The sequence below is a fragment of the Charadrius vociferus genome, unplaced genomic scaffold (assembly GCF_000708025.1).
Source record: "Charadrius vociferus isolate BGI_N301 unplaced genomic scaffold, ASM70802v2 scaffold210, whole genome shotgun sequence".
NCBI classification, from domain to species: domain Eukaryota; kingdom Metazoa; phylum Chordata; class Aves; order Charadriiformes; family Charadriidae; genus Charadrius; species Charadrius vociferus.
Genome location: NW_009646421.1, coordinates 1,518,152 through 1,535,468, shown reverse-complemented (window position 1 = coordinate 1,535,468; position 17,317 = coordinate 1,518,152). Strand labels below are relative to the sequence as shown.

General features: G+C 37.1%; 1 protein-coding gene across 1 annotated transcript; it reads right to left on the bottom strand.

Moving 5' to 3' along the window:
* Positions 1-8,555: 8,555 nt before the first annotated feature.
* Positions 8,556-16,428, bottom strand: CCDC122 (coiled-coil domain containing 122). Its single transcript, XM_009881060.1, has 4 exons — positions 16,315-16,428; positions 13,680-14,078; positions 12,410-12,526; positions 8,556-8,720 (listed from the first exon to the last, which is right to left on the bottom strand). The coding sequence occupies exons 1-4, from the start codon at positions 16,426-16,428 to the stop codon at positions 8,556-8,558; spliced, it is 795 nt and encodes a 264-aa protein (XP_009879362.1).
* Between the last annotated feature and the right edge of the window lie 889 nt (positions 16,429-17,317).

Sequence of the window (17,317 nt, the reverse complement as noted above, 5' to 3'; positions counted from 1 at the left end):
AGGTGCTACCTCTCCAGCTGCCATACTTATGGCCTTAAAAAATTTAAGCAGCTATTGCACCATAAGGAAGCACTGGAGGTGCCATGAGAAAGAGAAAGACATTCCATGGGAAACTGAGTATCAAATAAATCTCATAGCTTAGTTCAAAGAATGAGTTTTCAAAAAGTAACCTTGTGAGATTCTACTGATAATTGTAGAGTCAACATCAGGGTTGGTACTTTAGATCTTTTGCATAGGTGTCTGTCACACGAGTTAATGGACACCGACAGTAACGCAGACTGTGATTCCCCAACAGCTGGAGCAAGAGGAGATTATCTGCTGACTGTGGAGGATTTTTCAGACTTAGGAACCTCACACTACAGGCTCTGTAGCATAAAATGAACACAGGGTTATATACTACTGTTCTCCCTCTCCTTAATTTCTTTTACTTCCACTCATTGCAGCCCGTGTCTGTCTCCCATTCACATTTCCCTGCTATCCTTGTCTAGGTTTATTACCTACGGTTCCAACTCCTCATTTTCAAGGATTTTTCTGGTCATTAGGTACTAATTCTAAAAGTCTAGGTTAGAAAGAAGAGACAGGAAATTCTAACCGATGCAAGTATTATTGGCAACTAGTGAGATAGTTCACATGACTGGAATGCTAAAGATCTTTAGATAAAATTTGTCTAGGGGAAGAGGTGAAAGTAGTGAATGATGTAGTGGTAGTACTACAAAGACACTGCTAACTGGTCTGTATATCCCAATAACTCAGAAACTAATTGTCAATGTGCTAAAGCACAAAAGACAAGAAGAGAATACAGCAGTGTGTGAAGGAGGGAGAGTCTTTAAAGACCATGAAACCATACCAGAATTATTTCTTATGACTTGTCTGCAGTGAGAGGCAGACTGCGGGGGAGCAATTGTCTTGCCATGGGAGAATTCAATTTCACAAATGCAGCATGGAGGTCACACAACTTATTAGAGTTTCTAAAATTATTCCTTGTGATCCTTTAACACAGAAAGTATTACTGCTCTCAATACAGAGTAACTCAATTATGGTCTCACCACGATGGATAGAGCCATATTAATTCCTGGCCTGGAGTCAGTGAGGGATAACTGGAGATGATAGATTGGATTTATGTCATGTAATTTTAATCATCTGGCATGAGTTTAGAACTAGTTGCCCTGGACGACTTCTGCAGGCAACAGAGGGAAATAGGCACTGCTAGAAGGCAAGTCATGCCACCTTTCTTAGATGGTTCATCTCACCTTATGTTAGTTATCCAAAAGGTAGATTTCTTCCCACCCCGATCCTCTCCCTAGTCAATGCAAAGGGCAAGGCACTACCAGAATGTGAGTTACTGAATTCTAAATAGATCTCCAAGAGAGGCAAGGTGAATCCCCTGCAGAGTAGCTGATGCTGCAAAATGACTAATTTCCCATGGTTGATGAAAATTGTGAGTGAAGTTGGCTGGGGAAAAGCAGATAGAAAAAAGCAAATGAAAAATGGGAGTTCTACGACAGAAACTAAAAAGATACTTAAAAAGCAATGAGTACTCCACCAAGAAAGAGGAAATCTTTAGCTAAAAGCCTAGTCTGGTTCACTGACAAATGGAAATAGCTGTTAGAACCAGCCTCCCGCTGCTCCCCAATGTAACATATGGAAAACATGATATTGAATGTAATGTATAAATGAGAAGCTTACAGCCTAGGAAATCAATAGGAAAAGCTAGAGAAATACAAAGAAAAATACGTGGCCAGCAATAATACAATAAAAGGAAAAAAAAAAAAAAGTTTTGAGCATTTACTAATAAAGCTGTTGGGGTTCTGGTGGCTTAAGGATATAGGGCTTGGATGCATCTTACCTACCTTCAGACATCACAATATAGTTATTTGCATCTGAACTAGTGACCCTTCACTCCCTTTACAGTCAAATGAGAGAAACAGGACTTTTTAAGGCACGATTCCTGTCATCCTAATGCACCTATATAAAGCAGTTCAGACGAAACATCCCCTAGAAGTGTTTCTTTCCCTCCATGACTATAAAGGAAGAACCAACAGATTAAACTAGGAAAAAACTTGAGATACCTAAGCTCTCCTCTGCCAAAATGTTTGCTTTTTATTTTTCCCAACTGTATCAGATAACCTAATACAAATGCATTAGCCATTAAAGAAGTCTTCGCAACAGTATGAACTCATAATTTGAGAGATGGCAATAATTTTAGTAGAGATGCACAAACGCTAGGTAGCGTATTTGTACTGCACCAGAGCAGGGCATTCCAGTCCTTTAGTAACTGCAACAGACATGACAAAACCTGAGGGTAAAATTTTAATCATGGGATCCAGATAAATTTTATCCAGGTCAGTTGAGAAGGCTGCTGGTCTACTGATGTAAATTTTTTATTAAAGTTATAAAGTCAGAATTCAACAGATTAGAATTCTGTGCCAATACTGAAGAAGAGAAAGGTGATAAAAGTAGGTAACTACATAATGGTTAGCCTGAAACTATCCTCCCTCTCCCCTTAAAAGTTCCTGTCAAAGTTCAGTGTTAGCTCCAGAGCACATAGCCATAAAATAAACCTTTAAATAGGGGCAAACAACAGACTGGCTGTGCTATCGCTGGGCTTATCTCACACAAAGCAGGCATTTAATTGAGTCTTTTAAATTAAGGGTAGTTGCTCTAGGATTCCTTTGTAGTCACCGGAAAGAGCCAGACTCTGCCATAAGGCATGCAAGAACTGAATTGGCTGCGGGATGCCTTTCTCTTGTCAAGTATATTGAGTGCCTCAAGCGATGACATTCATACCTTATGTTTAAGCTTTCCAGAACACTGACCTTGAGACAGAACTGTGCTTTCAGGCTAAAACATTCAGCCCAGGCAGGGTTATTTAAGAAGCCTGAAAATATAGGTTTGTATAATATGTTGTAAATCCATAACTACCAGCTATAGACAGTTTTAGTCAGCTATAAGTCTGACCTAATCTTTTTGAAATATATTTTTCAGCAAACAGCAGGAAGCCAAAGATCTTAAACAGAATAGTTCTTACTAAGAAGAAAATGACCCAAGGAAAAGGTTGTAGAATCATAGAATCATTGAATGGTTTAGGTTGGATGGGACCTTGAAGATCATCGAGTTCCAACCCCCCTGCCATAGGCAGGGACACCTCCCACTAGACCAGGTTGCCCAAGGCCACATCCAGCCTGGCATTAAACACCTTCAGGGATGGGGCTTCAACTTCTCTGGGTAACCTGTTCCAGTGCCTCACCACCCTCAAAGTGAAAAACTTCTTCCTAATGTTTAATCTAAACCTGCCCTCTTCCAATTTAAAGCCATTCCCCCTTGTCCTATCACTACATTCCCTGGTGAAAGACTGCTATTAGCTCACAATAACATTTTTTAAAATTATTTTCAAGAAAAAAAAGTGAAGTCCCTCTATTTGTAGTGGACTTTGCATTATAACTCAGATTAGAACAGAAGGTCTGAGGAAATTTGCCAAATTCTTCTTCTTTTAAAAACAGACCAATAATTAAGAATAAATAAATCAAATCCATCCATACTCAGCATCTCTTTTCATCCCGTCTTTTTAGAAATAAAATAGCATTTTGGAGTATTCACCGTGTTCTGTAGAAATACTAACTATTCTTATGGTAAGTACTGATCTTCAAATGGAAACAACTGCGAACGGTGCCTTTACTATGTAAAAAGACTTTTCACCACTAGAGGGAACTATTAGACTTTATTATCGGTGGGGAAAAAAGCATTTCAAACTGTCAGGGTTTGTCCCACTCCAGAAAAGTCTTCAGAAGTTCATTGAAAAGACTGCAAGTGACATATTATGATGATTAATATAATGTGTAGATGAAAGAAATACATTGAAGCTTTTATGTGATATCTTTTCAGTAAGTTTTGAATACACAGTATATTTATAATAAAATGATAGATTAAGAAGGTTGCTGCTCTTGGAAAGCTTTAGAAAGAATATTACTGAATTATGTAAGGCTAGACTATGTGAAATTAAAAAGCTATTGCAAAATGTAGAAACACTCATGTAATTTCCTAACAGGAGAAATTTCTGTTCAACACAGAGCACTGACCTTTGCTCATTATTGTAGCAACCATTTTCAACCAGAATTATATTTAGTGACATGATAAAGCTGTCTCCTCTGTCTGCTTTCATCCAGATGGGGAATGTGCAGTACAGTTATCTTTCTTCATGCGGTAGGGAGGGTAGAGATTTTGTTTGTTTATCTGGCTTTGTCCTTTGCAGTTTGTGGTGTTGGTTTTTTTTCCTTTGTTTTTTTGGGCTGCTACATGTTGCTTCCTCTAAATGCTAGAAAAAGCCACGTGAAAGAAATCGATGTGGTACTTTAAGCAGGCTGTGAATTGTTTTTGCTCGATCCACGTTTCTGAGGCAGTTCATTGCACTGCCTTAATCCTGCCCCTGAAAAATTGTTTGCCTCCTGCAAAGTGTACAATTAAAAGAAAAATATTTCAGTACCGCTTGGAATTCTTCAAGAAGTCACTGCTTTGACATGACTCAGAGCTACATGCTGCAACCTCATTTTAACAAAAGATCTAATAATTACTTTGATAACAATACATTCATTCATTTCAGAAATTCGGGTAAGAGTTCTGAAAGGTGGGTTTTTTTCACCCTCAGCAGGATGACATACCATCAATGCACGGTGTGTTCACTATTTCTACCTCCTCTGAGACGTCGTGTATGAACCATAGTAGAATAGCATGCATTAGGTACTGTCACACTCGTGCACACAGCTCTGCAAGTGACCCTCCTGAGGGCCAAAGCAAATTCTGCAACAGAGGCAAAGCAGCATTAACATTGGCGTCTATCCCCAACTTACCCTCCCTCTTCTGTTGCATATCAAGTGTAGCCTTGATGAGACCAAAGATCTTAGCAGGTATATCTGTATTATCTGACACCTTTCCTCTTCAGCATCTGCGGTTGTTGGGTCACGTGGAAGGGTTTCATGTGGAGCGTCAGTTTACAGCATGGGGAAATCCTTCCCCTTAGCACCCATCAGTATATTTGCTGCATCACATGACATGATCCAATGGCTGTATTGTTTCCCTGTTGAGTGTGGAGTTCCCCAAATATTTTCCCACTCATTTACACTATATCGTTGGAATCAATCCAGCTTCCTGTGCTTCAAACTTTCACTAAGCAGTGAGTAGGACTCATTGGTTGGTAAGTTTTTCCACACTCTTATTTATTTACATGTTCGTTGGTGCTTGCTGTCTGTTTTGCTGTTGAGAGTGGGCACTCACTCCTCTTCCCATTGCCTGCAGGGCGTTGAAGCCAGAAGTTCCTCCCTCAGCCCCACACCCATCCTCAGAACTGACTGACAGGGGTTTGGCAGCACGCTTCTCTACCCGGAGCTGGGAGAGCGTTACGTAAAGAACACAAAGTGCATTCACCAAGTTATCCCCCGAAAATCATAAATCATTCTCCTGCTGTCTGTGCTTGCTTGCTAAGAGAAAAAAAATGCCCCGAGATCAACCCACTACTGTTCAACATTGTACTGAGAAAAATCTGCCTCAGCAGGTTGCCAGGATTTGCTGGAATGAGGCCTTTTATAAAAAGCTACATACATTTCTTTTTTCATATGTTGTACAGAATGCTGATAGCTTAGAGAAAGCAGTAAGTTATATTTCCTTCTTTCAGCTGAGTTTTTTCCCAGATGAGGTTTTCTCCCAATTAACCGCAATTCATTAGTAAAATGTTTATACCTTTCTTATATTTATTATCTGTTAAATATTAAATGCTAAATTTGAAATGCTGCACATGGGAGAATATATAAATACTGCACGATACAAAGTTCTGTTTAATCAGAAGTGTGCAAAATGTATTTGATCCTGTAAAAAGCATTGTTAAGCACACGAAACAACTGAATGCAGATTTCAGATGTACTCAGTGACTAAACTTCTACAAGTTTGGTGGGGACTGAGGACAAGCAAAGCTTCAAAGGTTAGAGATGAATCAACTCAGCTGTCAAGGCGGTTGGGTTAAACACATAAATAGTATGTTTATGTGGGAAGAGTGATTATAATTGTGGCATTTAACTAGGACAGTGATGCAGGATGACAATAACAATCAGAGTCCTTATAACACATGATTTCAGAGATGAAACAGACTTTTTGCAATGTAGTGGACTTCATACTAAACGTTTGTATTAAAGAGTTAACACTCTATATAGTCAGCAAGGCACAAGTAAAATGGATTAGGGACTGGCTAACAGATTTCCACAGATAATGGTTAAAGAAGCTCCAATATATGAAGGGGGTATTCGTAATGGGACTCCACAGATACTGGTATTAGGACCAACACCAGTATTTTTATTTGATATGGAATTAAAGGTAAACTTAGTTCTAGTATAATTTTTTTAATTATACGAGAGCATAACAGTTATATATAGCACAGACACACAGAGTGAAATTAAATAATTGAACTATAGCTACATTTTGTGGCAGCAAAGCTGAGAAGCTGAGGCATACTTTAATTTCCAAAGCTCCCACCATTCATATGGGGATACGGCTAAACCATACAGCAGCTCCCTTCAAGCCTGCACAGCTGAGTTTCTTCTCGGGAAAACCAGGACATGAATTGGAGGGAATCAAATGTGGCCAGGGTTCTTTTTGATATAGAGTTCAGCTATTACCAGGTGTAGGGGAATCCTCTGTAGTTACCAAAATATTTGAGACACAACTGAGATAAGCTTAGTCCATTTAAATACGCATATTGAAAAAGCAAGGTTTACACTGACAAAAAGGGAGGAATACACCTTTGATAGCTGAGGACCCTTGAAGGGGTCAAGGGTCCCAGTAGACAAGAACACGAGCTCTCTTGCAAAGTACAGAGCAAAAATAAGTATTAGACAACTTGGGCCTTGGATGATAGGAAGGTCTCAGTATAGAAGAGAACACTTCCTCTGCGTACTGCACTAATGCGAGTAATACATACAGCTCTTGTATTCACCTTTATTAAATTACATCAAACAATTTCAAAATACGTACAAAAGAATGATGAAAGCAATATGAGATATTGAAACTTACTGAGATTTATGAAAAGTAACAAGGAAAATGCAAGTCCAGCAAATCATTCATATCACATTACTGTTACTATAGCATGGGATATTGAGGTTTTAATTTCTACATTACTGTTTTAATGAAAGTAGCCTGGTTGATTATATTGCAAAGGAAAAAGAGCAAGCCAAACAAACTGGAGAGTCTAATAATGTTGAGAGAGAGCCTTCATGAATCAGCATATTGCTTAAAATAACTTTACATTAAATGAAATAAGATATTAAGGGAAATGTAAATATACACGAATATATGAATGTTCTAACACATAGTATTGCATCTTTAACTTTGCTTTCCTCAACTAACAATATATAGGCAATTTAACATTTTCCACAGTAAATATTCAATTTGCTTAAATCTTCATTTTATATTCAGGAGTATAGATACATCTAAATTATTCAAGAAAGCACCTCAAATAAAAAGATACTTCCATAGAACAGATAAACGTTACAGGTTATGTCCAGTCACAACTATTACCTTAGGTGTAAGCATACTGTAAGAACGTACTGTAAATTCCTCAAATGCCAAGCACATAATAAAAAGAAGGCAAAGAAAATGTCTACGGTTCACTACTATTTTAACAAGAACTTTAATAGGTCGTCATTTATGTTAAGAATCATCTTACCAATCATTAAGCACTTAGATGTTAGATGGCTAGTACTAATTAATTAAGATCCTTGACACAGTAAGTTCCTCTATAATCAATCATCTATAATGCATTCCTATTTCTAGGAATTTATAGCTGCCCAGTACTCTCTTTACCTACTTATTTCTCTTTGCTAACCTATATTAAACCAGTTGAAGTCAGATTATCTGAAGCCTAATTCTGAGCGTACTTGTTCCTAAGCCTTTTATAGCTGGACAGCCTACATCCTCCTTGCTCCCCATGCCAGGACCTCCTGGCAGATATAGGGCAAACAGGCTGTAACATCCTCTATATGGATTTCCCCCACAGCAAAATACATGTCATCGGAGCTTTCAGAGTTCCGTAGTAAGTTGCAATAATAAGGGATGTGGATAAAAGATCTGGAATTTTGGTATCTCAAGAATGCAAATATACACTGATACAAATTTCTCTGTGGGAAAAACAATCTAGGTATCAGTCTTCAAAGATCTAATCAAATAAAAAGGAACTCCTCAAATCTTACTTGGTTGACTTCAAATGACTTTTTAGATAAAATTGGCACACATTTTGGAAAGACCTGGAAATGTTAGTAACTTTCTTCCTAAACAGCCTCTGACTACCATTTAAAAAAAAAAAAAAAAAAAAAAAGCTGCAAAGTTATTCAAAAGCATCACAGATTGAGCACAGCCTAGATTAGGCCACAAAATGAAAGGGAGAAAAACTTTAAGAAGAAAGAAATCACTGAGCCTTGGCTCAGCTATTGGGCTACTTTACTATTTGTAGTATATCCAGGAAAAAAGATCGCCTATCTAGAAAAGATTACCCACATTGTAGCTTTGTTAGGTTTGTTTTACATGCTACTTTGTAACTCCACTACTCCAAGACACTTTCTTAGTTCTGCTGCCTTCTTCTCCAACTGCTGAATGTTCCAGTGCCATTGTCTTTTATTTGAATGGAGTTTGTTCAGTTGGCAATGCAAACGTTTTAGAATAGCATCATATCTTTTATTCTGTACCTAATAAAATAGAATAAAATGCACTTCAAAACTTCTTTCAAGTAAAATTATTTACAGAGGTGGGTTCAAATCACCTAACTCACTCTAAGTGTAGATTCTGATATTCAACTAAGTCATTCCATGTTCACTTTATAGCTACTGAAGAGACACAGACATCTAGGAAGCAGTTAATCTGATTTATTTCAGATATCTGTTTCAGGACAATATGAATCATGCCTCTTTTCCACTAAGGGGAAGAAAAGCTCTGTCCCACTAAGAGCTTAAGTGCAGAGTTCAATGTGGATATCTACTCTGTAGATGTCTAAACTTTAACAAAGTAAATCCCACCCAAAGAGTCAGCATCTCACAGCTGTGGCAACACTTTGTACATGGAAGATTTCAGGCTCCAGAGTGAGACGTGAGAAAGGAAGATATTTTCATTCTTTCACAAGTGTGTTTCAGTATGAATTAGAATACAAATGAGGTAACCCAGATGGCTGTAGTCGCATCTTCACTGTTGCATTGCACTTAAAAAGGTGTGTTTTTCTTAGAAAGGCAATACTGTGGCAATGTAGTACTGTATCAATTTTGCCCCCATTGCTGCCTTATGTGAAGAATGGCGGCTGCAGACAGCCCTCTCAAGTTTCGCATTCTGAAGTATAAAAGCATGAAGCATTCATGATAATAAAAATGGAAATAATGAGTAGTCACTGAATGAAAATTTGGGCTTACTTGCCCTAGTTTGAATGGTGTATGAGTGGTAGTGTGTAATTATTCTTGTGTCTTCTTATTGAAACATTATTACAATGTATTTAATGTAGACATGATGATGTACAGATGCAACAGAACTACAGCATTGCCAGTGACTTCCTGTGAGCCTTGCTGCCCAAACTGCACATATAACTACCTCCCTCCTTCACTAATGTTTTATAAATTGCACTGCCTTATTTTATTGGTGATGGGTTGTCTTTCTTCATGGTGCCCAGCTCTCCACTACAGTCCTTCACAACTTCTCGAGGGATGCTGTCAGATTCACTCCTCTGAATGAGTGCTTGCAGGATCTGAACATCACTAGGACTGTGTTGTACAACACTGAACCATCTATGATCAATATTATCTGCTTTTTTTTAGAAATGTGTCTCTAGCATAATTATCGGGAACTGTCTGGCACATCTGCTGAGGCAGGGAGCACTCATACGCTTACTGAACAGAGGGAAGGGAGAACATTGCTATTTTTACTGGGCCTCATGTCCATAGAAGTTAACCATTAGAAAAAATTGTCTGGGCACTTATGGAATCTCCATCACTGAGGTCCTTCAAGGACAGGATAGACAAGCATCTGCCAAGAATAATACAGCCACATCCTGATGTGGAAGAAAGAGTCCAATTCCCTGCCACGGGCAGGGACATCTTTCACTAGGTCAGGTTGCTCAAAGCCTCATCCAACCTGACCTTTAACACTTCCAATAATGATAACTTCCCTGGGCAAGCCCTGAAGTGTTTCATCAGCCTCATTGTAAAAAAAAATCTTCCTTATCTCCAATTTAGATCTACCCTCTTTCAACCATTTAAAACCATCACTACAGGCCCAGGTAAAAAGTCTTTCTCAGTCTTTCTTACAAGCACCCTTATATTATATATCCAAAGGCCACCATAAGGTCTCCCCAGCACCTTCTCTTCTCCAAGCTGAACAACCCCAACTTTCTCACCCTTCCTTCATAGGAGAGGTGCTCCAACCCTTTGGTCACCTTCACAGCTCTCCTCTGGACCCACTGCAACAGGTCCATACCTTTCCTGTGCTGAGGGCTACAGAGCTGAACACAGTACTCCAGATGGGGTCTCACCAGAGTAGAATAAAGGGGTAGAATCACATCCCTTGACCTGCTGGCCACGCTTCTTTTGATGCACCCCAGGACACAGTTGGCTTTCTGGGTTGCAAGTGCACATTGCCAGCTTGTGTCCAATTTTTCATCTACTAATACTCTCAAGTCTTTCTCTACAGGGGTGCTCTCAAAAAATTCCTCAGTCAGTCTGTATTGATATCGGAGATTGCCCCAATCCACATGCAGGACTTTGCACTTGGCCTTGTTCAACTTCATGAGGTTATAAGGAGGCCACCTACTTTGGCCCATGTAGTGCTAGAAGCTGAGAATACATGCAATATGTAAAAATCCTATGACAAGCACTGAAGTCTTGGGGTCAGTCTGCAGACTAAGACACCTAGCTCTAGAGGTGTATGTGTGACCTACATGTCTACATTCCTGTTTTGATCCATAGAAATCTAGCCAATGCATACTACAAAGTCTAGAAAGACCAGATTACTCACCCTACTTTAAAAACCTACATGTGGCCAATTGAATTGATATCTGGAATACATCAGCTGCACTGACTAGACCTCCAGTGATTATGATGGGAACCTGTCTGACTCCTGTGTAGTTACCTTCATTCAAACAACCACAGTTAGGTATTGACAGTCTGTAGCTGAACCCCACCACTGCAGCTCAACGGAACCTCATCCATGTGTCAAGTATCTTACTTTATTCCCATGCTTGGCTTGAATATTCTTTCCTGAGCTGTGCTGAGGACTGCTGGGTATTAATGTCTCTGCCTGTCCATTGTCAGTTTTTATATTAAAAATCAGATTGTTTTCCACAGAGCTCTTAATAGAAAATAATAACCTGAAAGATTCCATTTTTAAACCTGCTTCCTTCCAAGACAAAAAGATCATATAATCCAAACAGAAGAACAGGTTAACCTTCACAATTTAATTAAGTTGGTTTTGATAACAGAACAGAACATTATTGTTGGGCTGCCTAATTTCACTTTGGATTTAGAGAACTTTCTGAGGAGAACGTTGCCTTGATAATAAAATATTTTCTCAGATGCCGGAGAGCATAGACTTATTCTAAAGTGGCTGTGGTTTGCTTTTCAGTTTAAAAATTCTCGGCTGTTCCCTATTACATGAAAAATGATTCTTTTTTCCTCCTACATTTCACAATGGACAATAGAGCTAACCTTAGATCAGTTAATCTTTATATTATCAAGCTTTGCTCATTAAATTCTGTGGCATTTATTTGAACTAACAAGATAAATGACGTGAAACTTCCAAAGTAAAAACTATCTAGATATACAAAGTATTTTAGTAAGGAAGAAAAATGTAAAATATAGTTCAATTATTTAAAAAGAGAAGGTTTTAACTATTTATCAGAATTTTATCTTGGCAGCTAATTAGGAGCTGCTGCGTTATCCCTAATTTAATGTCAGCTCAAATTAGGGAGATTCATGGAAAGTCCATTTTCCTGGTGGAATTGATTCTTACATTGATGAATTATCAGGAATCATGAAAAAGTCATGAATAATCAAGTCAGCAATGAAATTTAAAGTATTTCAAAAGTATTACAGAAATAAAAACCTGGGCATTTTGCTTTAATACCATTCAGTGACCTCTTTCTTTTCAGGATGTCATTCAAAAAGTTCACAGCTGAACTTCTTAAAAGACTTAAGAAAAAATGTTCTTAACTTCAATTTTTCTCAAGTTCTGAATTTTAGAAAGGCTATCAGTATCAAGAATTTAATATAGCATAGTTTAATATAACCATGCCATACTTGAATGCATGGCGAGCAATGGTATATGAAGTACTTCAAACTTCATTTGTACTATCTACATTCTGTCAGGAGAACTCTAATCATATTTTATTCAAATGACTCACCTCAATTTCTTTTCTAAGCTTAGCATGCACTTTTTTCTCTTCTTCCAGCAAATCTGTTTTTTTATTGATGAACTCTTTCAAAGTTGTGATTTCCCTTTTTAAAAGTGAAATTTCTTCCTACAGATATAAGTCAAGATACAGAAATCCCCTCCTTAAAAAGTTGCACAATACATCTATTAAACTTATTAAAAATGTCACATTTTAACAGTCTTACTTCATTAATAGAGATGAGATAAAGATCTATAATAAACAATTACACATCAAAATAATTATTAATAATTAAATTAATAATTTCAGAATTGTAATTAAAAGTAATAATTAAAATAATTTATAACATGGCTTTAGATACTTAAGAAGATATACTCCTGATCTGAAATATGCAAACAACTACAACAATACAGGAATTTGAGCTTGTTTTGGTGGTTCTAATTTTGTTTAAAATGCAATTTATTGCAAAATCAAAGAAGACTTAATGTAATACTCCAGATAGATTTTTCTTTCTCATATGGAAATACAATGTTAATGGCTCTTTATTTATCAGTATTTAAAGATTTGCTTGTACATCCAGATTTTCATCAAAGTATGTGAAGAGAGTAACATGCAATTTTCAATAATGCAAATTGCATCAGAGTTGAAATCTGTGAGCCTATTTCAGCTTCATACTTGTGTTTGTTCTTATATTGGTAAAATTTTGTGGTGAAAAATTCCTACATGGTAGTTTTTAATAAGTACTGCAATTAGGGCCAAGTAAAAACAACAGTGTTAGACTAGAATACCAGAACAAATGTATTTTTCCTCTCTCCTTTCTATCACCATCTCATCAAATCTAAATCCTGTTGGCAAACAGCTCAACTGTAGTTTGTTACCTGAGAACAAAGTTAAAAGAATACTGTGGTCTTACATGAAAAATGTAACAATGTGGCAATGTTCCACAGAACTCTGAAGTGTTCTTGTAAGTTTATTCAACAACCCAGAGAAGCCCACAGATAGTTTGGCAATGATATAGTTCAATTTACACCTCTGCAATTTTTTCATAGCTGAGTTCATTTGACCACATAGAATGAACCTGACTTTTACAATAATATACAGATAACAATGGCTGATGGTCTTTTTTACTGCATGCTGAAGTCAAAATTTCTTCAATTAATGTAGCATTATAATTCATCTATATTCCCCATAGTCAGTCCCTCATGAACTGTACACATATTAGTTAAACTATGTCAGAATTATTTCACACAATAGGAAAAGAATCTAAGAGGATATATAGTACCTGCACTTGTTTTATAACAGATCCTTCTGGATTCTGGAGATCACGCATTAACTCCTCTTTCTTTGTCTTTAATTGTTCAACAACAGCTTTCTTTTTAGCAAGCTCAATCATAATCGGCATTTTACTTTCCATCTCCCAAAAGAGATATTTATGAGCTTTTATTTTTTCCCGATATTCATTATTTCTTGCAAATGTGATCTCAAACTCTTCTTGCGCTATTTCTGCATCATGCCTCAGCTTTAAATTTTCAGAATATAGAGCTCTGACTTGGGCCTCCAGATTTTCACAGTGATATTTTGTCACTTCTATGGCATCATCTTGCAGATATATTTCCCTTTCTGTTGTCTTCGTTTCTAACAGAATAGAATCCATTTCTTTTTCTAGTTCCTGAAACTTTGCCTGTAAAATATTTCAATGTTCACTTAAGAACATGTTTTGAGAGGACACTAGGTATCTAGTTAAACACTATAATTTACATTTCTTCAACAGTCTTCTTTTTCACTTGTTCAATGTGGCTTGAATGGAAATAAGAGTTCCATTTCCTAAAATGATCAACTTAGAGGCACAATGCAAGAATACTTAGATTTCTCCCCTTAGATTGAGTCTAAAATACAAAATAAAATATCCTTGAAATCACTTTAAATTCCTTGTATTTGCAAGATACATAGGACATGACAGATCAAACCCAATCCTAATGTTTGTTTAGAGCCGAAATCTGAATCAATTGAAATCAGACTAAAAATAACTAATGCTGCCAAAAATCACTTACAGACCCACACAAACCCATAGATGGGTGTTTGAGGTGATGGAGCTTAACTAGCCTGTTCTACTGAAGTTTTTAATCCCACCTTCATCACAGTTGTATTTGAGAGTAGGATTAATCCCAGCTATTTTAACCCCCTAAGAAATATGCATCTAGTCCTTAAAAGGCCTCTACATCTTCTCACTGATGAGAAGTGAACAACTCCAGGAAGTAGGACTTCAACCCATCATAAGAAGTCTAAGAAGGGAGGGCTGAATTGCTGCCTCAGAAGTGTTTATCTCACTTTGTTGACTACCAAGGGAACCTAGATGACTAATACGGCTTTAAAATCTGACTTGCAGGTGATGTAACCCAGCTATGATGAATCCCACCCAAAGTAACAGCCAACAGTAGTGCATTAAGTGAGAGAATTAACATTGTGATTTATGTCATCTATTATCTTTTCCCTAATGGAAGCAATATGAGTGCTATGAAATCTCTTACTCAATGTCTTGAACAGATTAAGACATTATTAAATGTTAAGAACAAAAATTTCTGCATAACTTTTAATTTGGAAATCTTGGGCTATAGTTTTAGCAGGATTTATATCAGTGCCAGCCACCATTCACTGGGGACAGGAAAGCAAAAGATCTTAATGGCAAAGATCTTCAATTTTGGAAGGAAATTACTGTTTTCCATGTCTTCTGTGACATGTACACATGGGAACAGACAAAAAGATGAAAAAGCAGTCCTGCATTCTGACTTTAAGTTCCTAATTATTTACCTTTGCTGTTCTGCTACCATTTATGTTTGTATGGAATTTCCTAGAGTTTGGGCTTTTTTGAAAGAAAAAGGCAAAGGTGTGGAAGAGGAAAAAAATAAATGAGCGACCTTAATTATCTAGGTCTCTAAAGTACTAAGGGTTTTTTTGAAAACAGAGACCCTTGTTTAAATTGTTTGATCACAAATTAATTGTTGCAGCATCACCATACTATATTATGGGTTAGTATATCGTTAGGAGAAAGCTTCTTGCAATATGTAGCCAGTCAATTGACATTCCTAAGCAAAAGCTTTCACTGCTCCTTCAGAGAAATGATCTTTGTACAAAATTTAAAACGTCATTTCAGTTGTAGGGCTATTCACAGATGTTATAATTGGAACTCTACTATTTCCATTTGCATTCTCCCATGAGCAAAAATGCCTGAATGCTATTGTGTCTTTCCTCAGACTCTAATGTAAGTCTTTCAGTAGAAATTTGATCTTAAAGTTTAAATAATAACTGAAAGCTTCATAAATTTTGTGATAGATTAGAATGGAAATCATTACACAGTCTTCACAAAAACTACATGTAGCCAGTGTTCTACAAAATATTACTAAATAAAACCAATATTTAATGACTACTCAGGAAACCCACTTCAAACACACAGAAAAAGGTATTTTGTATCAAAAAGGTGTTAAGAAAAAATTATAAGTCTGGTGAAAATCTGCCAAAAAGGATGCTTTTAAAATCCATTTTTTTTCCTCAATTACTTACTCAGGAAATCACCAGGAAAAAATCAAAGAGCTCTAACTTTGTGCTGAGTTTTTGTGGGTTTGCTATCTCAGTGGTTTTTGGGCTTTGTTTTGTTTTGGTTTTTTCCAAATAAAAAAAAAGTTTCTGCTAAAACCTGCTGTAATGAAGTCTTAGTTGTGTTGCAGCCTTACAAATAACAATGCATATACACAGTTTTGGCTAAGCCTAAATGCCACATACAGGAACAGAATGGCTGCCTTACACTTAAATGCAAACACACAGAAAAAATTAGGTACCATCAGCTTCTCTTGCTCATAGGAACACTTCCTCATCTAATAAAAAAATTAATGAATTAAACTACTCTAAATAAGGTTTATTACCTGCAATTGGAAAAGAAGGGTTTTGCTTTTTTCTATCTCTGACACTTGTGAATGCTGCTGCTCTGCAACTTGTTTTACAACTTCAATTAGTGATGGAGAATTTTGCTTGTCCATTTTAGACAAAAGTACAGAACTATAAGGACATATAAAAGAAGTGAATTGTTTTATCTTCATTCTATTTAACTCCTGACTATTAATGAAGGAGAACAATATTAATGCCTTTCCTGTGGGATCCCAGAGCAATACATTATTTCATTTGATTCATTTTTTATTAACAAGTTACTAATGAGTGGATGCCCAAAGCCAATGATTGAGAATTAGAACTCTTCCTTGCAGAATTTTATAAAATAAACTATTGCAATGTTCTTCTGGTTTCTCTGCAGGACAGATCCTCAGTTTGTGAATACAGTCATACTTCTTAACAGCATCTTAAATGCATCAGAGCATGCTCTAACATTTAGCCTGAATTTTTACATTATTGCAGTTGCCATACTGCAAGTTTAATAGCTATATTAGCTATTAAGCTACCCTCAATATATGACAAACTAGAAATTGAGAAAGCTGTCACACTGCAAGTCACAAAATAGTATCACTGTAAAGATCCCCCCCCCAGTGATTAGAAAACATTTAGTACCATTTTTGTATCACTTTGGACAGAATAAGGTAATTTAAGAAAATCTGTATTGTTATATAAAGTGACACCAAACTCTCGGGAAAATGCAATGAGTCTGGCACATACAAAGCCCATCTTCAGGCCCAACGTATTAAATGGCATTCAGATGACCCACAAACTGTGCCTGAAAGTTTCTAGTCTTGACTAGGAAACCTCATTTAACGCTTTATATCCAAGAGCTGTTGCAACGGCTGTCAGGGCACCCCTCACTTCTCCTGCCTATCCCTCTCAAGCACTCCCCCACCCCGAAGCGGGCATTCCTAAACCCTCCAAAGGCACTGAAGGGCGAATAAAGGGGAGCCAGGCGCCCTGACCCACGATGAGGCCGAC